Here is an 8778-nt window from a genome sequence, read left to right on the forward strand (position 1 = left end):
TCGATGTTCTCAAATCGCAACATTTTAAATCAAATGAATGCAGGAAGCTTGAGTTGGGGTTTTTCTTACTTTGCAGGACCAATACAGTAACCCTGCTGGTGAGGGTTTAGATGGAAAAGTGATTGTTACAGTGAAAGACACAGAAGACATGGTGCTTCCTTTGTTTGAGAATGAAGATACAAGTGTGTCTTACAGCCTCACTAACGGGGAGACTTTCATTACCGTGAGTGTCCTTTTAGTATCATTCATATACACATATCGTAGTATTTATTCACGTCGAGAATTTTCTTTAGCTTTTTGCGATATTTTTTAATGTTAATTTTCAATTTGAGTAATTTTTTGGAGTCATTTTGGTTTTCTGTTTTTTTATATGCATTAATTTCTCAAAACTTTTTATTATTCAGGAAATATAAATTAAATATGGGGATTTCTTCAATACATTTAATTATTACATTTATTATTGCGATTTTTTTTTTCAGTCAATAATTAACATTTGTTCACTTTACTCACCCTCAGGCCTTAATGGATCTACTTGCAGTATATATTTAATTTTTATAGAACTCTGCAATAATAATAAAAAATGCAAGAAGATACAAAAGGCTTGGGGGGAAAAATGCATGGAGATAAAACGGTCTTCCAAATACATAAATAAATATAAATACATAATCATGCATCTGTATGTATTCACCTAAACTCTCTAGTTAAAATGAAGAAGTTAAATGGGTGTTGCTGTTTGTGTCTCGTAGGATTTGGCCCTTTTGGAGAACAGTCCTGGTGTGGATGGAGCCGAGTACATCCTTAAGTTCAGTCTTGAGATTCACGACAACACTGTTAGCATTGCTCCATATGTCCTGCCTTTCAGATTCTGCAACGGTTAGTCAGCCGACCCAATATTGCATTCATTACTAATGAGCGTCGCTAATATGGCATTATTATTGATTATTGCTATTACCAAGTCCAGTAGATAAATTAAGGCCTGAGGGTGAGTAAAGTAAACAAATGTTAATTTTTGACAATACCATTAAAAGCTTGCTATATACTAAGTGATTTAAATTGTTAAATTACAATAATATTGTTATTTAGGGAGTTTAATGGAGGTGTGCAGCTGTTGATTTTTGATCTCTTTCAGATGCAGAGCATCAGAAAGTCATTGTGAGTCTCAGTAACAAGAAAGATCGCCTTTCCCGAACCGTTTCGATGTACCGGGAAATTTTTGATACCAATAAACAACTAACCTCTGAACTGGAATGTAGGCACTGCGTGATTTGGTGTAGTTAATTATCGTCCGCTGGTTTCTGCTCGGATCATGTCTGACTCGTATCTGCTCGTCTCTACAGCTCAGGTGCGAGATGCGACCCACAAATTAAACGAGCTCAAACCGGAGCTCCTGAAATATAACTTGGAGGTCTCAGAACTAACCACCGTGAGTCTGAACACGCACCCTGTTGTATTTCTCCACTGTATGAGCATGCATTTAATTCCAGTCGTCACGGACGCTTGTTTGTGTCTCTGTCCAGGTGTCCGCAATAGAGGCCGTTATAAATGACAAGAAAGCGATTTTAACCCAAATGGAGAGTCAGCCTCTGAGGAAATGTGACATTTCTGACCCTTTCAAAAGCAGCCCGCAGGTCCTGGGCAAGGTTTGCATTCGGTTTTTACGTGAATTAGTGTTTGTACGAGATGATCCCTTCACACCGGAGCGAGTCTTTTAAACGCACCGCTGATCAGTGCTTGAAGGATTGAATGTTTGAATTTATTCAGTGAGATATTATGTCAAAATTATGACATATAAAGTAATTATGATGCACTGAAATCAGCATAATGTCATAATTATGACAAAAAGTTGCAATGACGACATGCAGATAATTATAATTCATGATTTACAGCAAATGTGACATGAACTTAAAAACCATGTCTTTTAAATGATGGCAAGTGTTCATATAACGCAAGTTGATATTATATACCGAGTAGTTATTACATAAGTCACGATTTGCATGAAGGTCAAAATTGTGACATGTTAAGTCTTAATTATAACATTCGGTTGTTGTGACGAGTTAAAACTATGACACAAGTCATTATGACAAAAACCTTTTCACGTTATGACAAAATTATGACGAGTTGTTGTAACAAAAAGTCAAAATTGACACGAAAGGTCGTAATTGACGAGGCTGAAATAGTGACTGAAGTCAAAACTGTTAAAGAGCAAAAGGCTTGTGTTTCGTTCTTTTTTTGCTTTTCATCCAAAACGATGGTGATCTGTAGGTGGGTCACCTGGCGCTGGTGGAGGATGACGATGCAGCGAAGGTGATCTCTTGGCATCTTCTGGGTGATATGGACTGTGTGGTGACCGAAACGACGTCCGCCGCCAAGAAGATCTACGATGACACACAAGGACGACAACAAGTCCTTCCCCTCGAGACGGTCTTCTGCAGACCCAATGATAGGTACTCGTACACGGCCTCTTGCTTTTATTGTTTCAGTGTGTTTTTCTTGTTTATTTATCCACTTATTTTTGCATTTTTACATTTTTAAATATAATATATGTAACGGCATGTCAAGTCAAGTGGCTTTTATTGTCATTTCAACTACATATAGCTGTGCAGTACATAGTGAAATGAGACAACGTTTCTCCAGGACCTGGTGCTACATAGAGTCACACTTACAACACAATACAAAAGAACTCACATATTGAGCTAAGACAGTGTCTTAGCCACATAAAGTGCAAAGTGTGCGGACTAGTGCAAACAGCAGGAAGTAGAGTGCAAACTAGTGCAAAGACAAAATTAGTGCAAGAACACAAAATACAAACAACAATAAATATGACGTGCAAGAATGCTTATGGGACAGGAAGGCCATTCAGGTGTGGTTATTGAGGAGTCTGATGGCTTGTGGGAAGAAACTGTTCAGCAGTCTGGTTGTGAGGGCTCGAATACTCCGGTACCTTTTTCCAGATGGAAGGAGGGTGAATAATGTGTGTGAGGGGTGTGTGGGGTCCTGTGCTATATTGTGGGCTTTGCGGATGCAGCGTGTGGTGTAGATGTCCGTGATAGAGGGCAGAGAGACGCCAATGATCTTTTCAGCTGTCCTCACTATCCTCTGGAGAGTCTTGCGATCCGATTTGCAATTCCCAAACCAGGCAGTGATGCAACTGCACAGGACGCTCTCAACGGTCCCCCTATAGAACATAGTCAGGATGGGTGGAGGGAGATGAGCTTTCCTCAGTCTCCTCAAGAAGTAGAGGCGCTGCTGGGCTTTCTTGGTGATGGAGCTGGTGTTGAGTGACCGGGTGAAGTTATCTGCCAGATTAACACCAAGGAATTTGGTGCTCTTGACGGTCTCCACCTTGGACCCGTCGAATGGACAGCGGAGAATGGTCACTCTTTGCTCGCGTGAAGTCAACAATCATCTCCTTTGTCTTGTCGACGTTCAGGCAGTGTGCCTATGATATATGAAGTAGTATAGTTTACAGCGCTCTGTCAGTCTTCACACAACCACAGGAAATCGCTGACAGATTTCCACTTCCGTTTCGCGCATTTCATGTCAAGACATCAAGAGTGTGACCTTTTAAAGTGAGATTCACCCAAAAATGAATCTACTCCCTCTTAAGCTGTTCCAAACCTGCCTGAGGTTTCTTCTGTTGAACACGGAAGTTATTCTGAAGAATGCTGGCAACCAAATAGTTTCTGGTAGCCATTGACTTCCACAACAGGGAAAAAATGAAAAGTCGGTGGCTACCAGCAGCCGTTCTTTATATCCAATGATATTGCATAATTGGTAAATAAATCCTAAAAGCGAATGCGCTGAAAGAATTGGCTCTTTAATTAACGATCACCGAGTTATTTATTGCATTTATTTTGTCTCAGCTGTATGCTTGTTTTTTGTTCATGTGTCTCAGGCCTCTGCCTCACATCAGGAATGGCAAACCTCTCTTCTGTCCCGTCGGTAATCCCGTGTTCGTTAAAGACATGCTCATTTTCCCCGAGCACGCAGAAAGCTGCAATAAAGGTAAGTCAAGAGCAGAGAAGCACATGTGAACATTAGTTATTATTGTTATTATCTCGCTGAAAGTCTCGGATCCCGCTTATACTGCTGAAAAGTAGCATAATGAATTCATAATGACATTATTAGAAAACAAACTTTTTTTTTTTTTTTTACAAATAATTATATTTAAGTAATAGATTTATTCCCACAGCAAACCTGTTAAGTTATGGAAAACCCTAAAGAAATATTTCCCCCCAAAAAATGTAATTTGCTGAAAATGTATACACCTTCAGGCAATCCGAGATGAGTTTGCTTCATTAGATTTAGACAAAAATGTAGCATCACTTTCTCACCAGTGGATGCTCTGGAGTGAATGGGTGCCGTCAGACGAGGCTCCAGACAGACGATGAAAACATCGCAATAATCCTCAGCAGTTCCTTATTAAATCATAATCCTTTCTCGTTTAATATGGGCGGATTATTCATTTAATGCTTCACAAAATCATGTAATGGAATTTTATTATTTGCAAGCTTTCATCGTTGCTAAGTATCCCGGCAGCACTCAAATGAGCTAACGCTGTTTGTGTGGGTGTTTTTTTTTTTTTTTTGGTTCTGATTCTTGTCCTTCAGCAGATGTTGGCAGTGCTATATTTTATGAGTATGATTCATACTACAGGGGAGGACTGACGCCTTCTGACTCTCTTTCAGTTTTTTCAACTCTGCTTGGAGACACCATACTAATTGATGATCTGGATTCTGCCAATCATTATCGTCGAGGGGTAAGACGGATGCATGCCATGCACAGTTGTCAAGTATTTACATCAAGCGTGCATATGAACGTGTGTGTGTGTGTGTGTGTGTGTGTTTGTGTGTGTGTGTGTGTGTGTGTTGTGTGTAGGTTGTTCAGAATAAGATGCAGTGTCCCACGCTCTTAACGCGTCAGGGAGAGCGGATCCGCAGCAACGGGAAATTCGGGGGTCTCCAGAACAAGGCTCCGTCGATTGAGAGACTTCGAGGGCAAGTGTTTGGAGCGCCGTTTCCCAAAGAGTACAAGCACACACGCCGTCAGATAGGTAACATACATACACCCTCTCAGACGCTTCGTGTAGGAGTTACAGTTCAACTAATTTGTTGTTTAAGTTATTCCAACTTCGATTACCCTTATGCTGCTTAACTTCCTGTTCTTGGGCTATTTTGCTTCCATAACATCTTATTTCCGACTAGTGGAAAGAAAGCATGCAAAATACACGTTTAGTTCATTAAACTCGTATTTCCTTTATAATACATATATTTAAAGGCTGCTTTCTAGTGCAGATTAATTGCATCCAAATAATTGATGACTTATATTTTATATTATACATACATTTTTACTTATATTACAAATGCATATGTTTAATTTATAAACAAAACATTTTTCTTTAATATATACATGCATGTTTATGTATTCATATATACACAGTACACGCACACATATATTACTTATTATCGGATGCGATTAATCACTCCACTACCGTTTTCTCAAAATTATTTTTTTCTACTCTTCAGCAACATTCGCTGGCACCAAAATGTAGTTTTATTCCTACATGTATTATTTATTCTATATGTATATGTTTCTGCAAAGGGGTTTGTTTTATTTGTCAACATTTTGTGCCTAAAACTTGCAAAAAAATGGCTACATCCAGTTGTTTTGTAAAATTGGATAATTAGTGCATGTTTAATAAGATAATGCATCATAATAAAACATTTAATCGATCCACTGAGGAAATATCGATTTGTTGTTTTTTACCCTTTTTACATGTTGTGTCTTGCCTAAAGGAATAGTTTACCTAAAATTGAAAATTACGGCATATTTTACTCACCTTCAAGCCATCCTAGGTGTATACGACTTCAGACGAACATAGTTTTTCCAGTTTTACCGCAGGGGAAGCACCAGAATGGAATTTGGACAGCCTGAGGTTATTTTCATAAAGGACAACTAAAACTGCGAAAAAAATAATTCCTGAAAAAAACTATTTCGTAAATTGAAAGTGAAATGGCCAAATATTTGAAATATTAGGCATTCTAACCGTATGAAAAATGATGAGAATGCGCGTCCTTTCTGTAAACAATCATTGTGTTCATGTGCATTAGCGAAATCACGTCATACATATGCTTATTTTTCATAAATGGAAAAATTGAGCCTTTACCTTTTAAATTCGATTGGCTTTATCGTTCGTCCCAGTTAAGATTTGTCATGATTATTGTTAAATAAGAAAAAAAGATATAAAATTAGATTACATTTATTTTAATAGGCTATTGAATATTTCAATACATCAGATGCAATCTAGTAAATAGGCCTTTCTGTACTGATCTGGTAATTTCGCTAAAACGTTAAATAAGACTGAAACTAGACTATAAAAACAAAACAAAAACGTCTTCACAAAATAATAACTAAAACTAACAAAAAAAATATTAATGAAACTAATAAACACTCAATTGATTTTTATTGGAAATTTGAAAACCATATTAAAATAAAACAAATTAAATGAATAACCTTGGTACTTGTCGCCTATATTTGGTGTAATTTATTCAGTCTTTTCAGTTGTTCCAGTAAGAGCTTTTTTTTGCTATTTTCGGGCCAAACTATTTCAGTTGCCGAGCATTCGGTGCATCCCTAATATACACCTAGGATGGCTTGGGGGTGAGTAAAACATGCCGTAATTTTCATTTTTGGGTGAACTATTCGTTTAAACAATAATGCGAGTTTATGAGGAAAACGTGTCTGACGGATGGGAGCTGTGTGTAATCTGTGTATCTTGTGTTTGGTTGTGTGTGTGTGTGTACAGACTTACTGCAGCAGTGCTGTGTTGCGATGCAGAAGGCCTCTCAGGTCCAGTCTGAGTATAGCGGTCATTTGCAGTATTTGCAGAGTCCTGAGATGAAACGGAAACGACAAGACCTCCAGCAGCAGGAGCAAGAGTTAAAGGAACTTGAGAAAACCCTTGGTATGTGTTTTTTGGCATTGCTTTCTCAATGCAGAAACCAGAAGTTTGTTTGTTTAGACGTTGTGGGGTTAAAGTAGATGTTCTTAGGGCATATTTGAAAGACTTTTTCAATAATTGCACTTTTTATTAAATTAATTTCTTAATTGCCGTTTGAGTTTAACTACTGGCAACCATTTGAAAATAATCCTGCTAGGCAGGTTCAATGCTAAATCCAATTTAGTGATAAAACTGTACATCCTAATGGAAATATAATATTTTGTATTAGGAAATGTTATGAAGCATGACATTGACACCATTGTAGAGGACACAGGACTAAGAGCACCTCTCTGTAGCTATATGTGATTTGTCATATTCATGTAGCAGATATCTATTGAACCCTGCACATGACATGCAAGAAAAAAATTAATTGTGTGCACAATATATTCATTCATCTCCTTGATATACTAGATTGTGCGCAATATTTACCAATTCATTTTCTCAATTTATTAGATTCTGTGCATGATTTACTAATTCAGCAGATATATTGTGTAAATCGGTATAAATTGAGTAAATGGTAAATCGGTAGACCGATCTATATTAAGCACTAGCTGTCAGTCACATATTGCAGCTTTAACTTTATTCCGAAGCACCGAATCTCTCAACCCTTAGTATTAATGATAGTGAAGTTTCTTAACTGTTTACTCGATGCTTTCTGTGACCGGTGAATACTGACAGGGATTGTGTCTGTCTGTCTGTGTGTCTGTCTGTGTGTGTGTCTGTCTGTGTGTGTGTCTGTCTGTGTGTGTGTCTGTGTGTGTGTGTCTGTCTGTGTCTGTGTGTGTGTGTGTGTGTGTGTGTGTCTGTCTGTGTGTGTGTGTCTGTGTCTGTCTGTGTGTCTGTCTGTGTGTGTCTGTCTGTGTGTGTCTGTCTGTGTGTGTCTGTCTGTGTGTGTCTGTGTGTGTGTGTGTGTGTCTGTGTGTGTCTGTCTGTGTGTGTGTGTGTGTCTGTCTGTGTGTGTGTGTGTGTGTGTCTGTCTGTGTGTGTGTGTGTGTGTGTGTGTGTCTGTCTGTGTGTGTCTGTCTGTGTGTCTGTCTGTGTGTCTGTCTCTCTGTGTGTGTGTGTGTGTGTGTGTGTCTGTCTGTCTGTGTGTCTGTCTGTGTGTGTCTGTCTGTGTGTGTCTGTGTGTGTGTGTGTGTGTGTGTGTGTGTGTGTGTGTGTGTGTGTCTGTGTGTGTGTGTGTCTGTCTGTGTGTGTCTGTCTGTGTGTGTGTCTGTCTGTGTGTGTGTGTCTGTCTGTGTGTCTGTCTGTGTGTCTGTCTGTGTGTGTGTGTGTGTCTGTCTGTGTGTGTGTGTGTGTGTGTGTCTGTGTGTGTGTCTGTCTGTGTGTGTCTGTCTGTGTGTGTGTGTCTGTGTGTGTGTGTCTGTGTGTGTGTGTCTGTGTGTGTCTGTCTGTGTGTGTGTGTGTGTGCGTGTGTGTGTGTGTGTGTGTTTGTTTGCAGCCAGCACTCCCACACAGCTGTACTCTGTAAGAGTGAAAAGGAGCCTTGAGCCTGAAATGCCTGAACCCTCGACCCCTTCTAAAAGATCCCGCCGCAAAACACGCAAACTGGGTACATCAGCAGTCCTCTGAGTTTTTTCTGACTCTGTTGCTCTTTCGCTGGATTAATAGCATGCTGTTTTGTTTCTGCAGATTCATGAAGTTACAGGAGCTGACCTCTGGCGCTTTTTAATTCAATCAGTGCGAAAGATTGTTTCATATTTTATGTTCCTTGGAGATCTTTTTTTTTATATTCTTTACAGATTATGCAGAAAGCAAACAAAAAGTGAAATAATTGG

The 8778-nt window shown here is 38.9% G+C and overlaps 1 protein-coding gene across 1 annotated transcript in view; it reads left to right on the forward strand.

Moving 5' to 3' along the window:
- smchd1 (structural maintenance of chromosomes flexible hinge domain containing 1) overlaps nucleotides 1-8759 on the forward strand; it is a 37129-nt gene extending 28370 nt beyond the window's left edge. Inside the window, 12 exon segments of the mRNA XM_043243138.1 lie at nucleotides 77-223; nucleotides 747-873; nucleotides 1130-1249; nucleotides 1338-1423; nucleotides 1518-1640; nucleotides 2263-2444; nucleotides 3896-4005; nucleotides 4689-4759; nucleotides 4879-5053; nucleotides 6806-6964; nucleotides 8442-8552; nucleotides 8633-8759. Of these exon segments, the coding sequence (XP_043099073.1) occupies nucleotides 77-223; nucleotides 747-873; nucleotides 1130-1249; nucleotides 1338-1423; nucleotides 1518-1640; nucleotides 2263-2444; nucleotides 3896-4005; nucleotides 4689-4759; nucleotides 4879-5053; nucleotides 6806-6964; nucleotides 8442-8552; nucleotides 8633-8640 (1419 nt within the window). The 3' untranslated portion in view covers nucleotides 8641-8759.
- The last annotated feature ends 19 nt before the right edge of the window (nucleotides 8760-8778 follow it).

The sequence above is a fragment of the Puntigrus tetrazona genome, chromosome 7, assembly GCF_018831695.1.
Source record: "Puntigrus tetrazona isolate hp1 chromosome 7, ASM1883169v1, whole genome shotgun sequence".
NCBI classification, from domain to species: domain Eukaryota; kingdom Metazoa; phylum Chordata; class Actinopteri; order Cypriniformes; family Cyprinidae; genus Puntigrus; species Puntigrus tetrazona.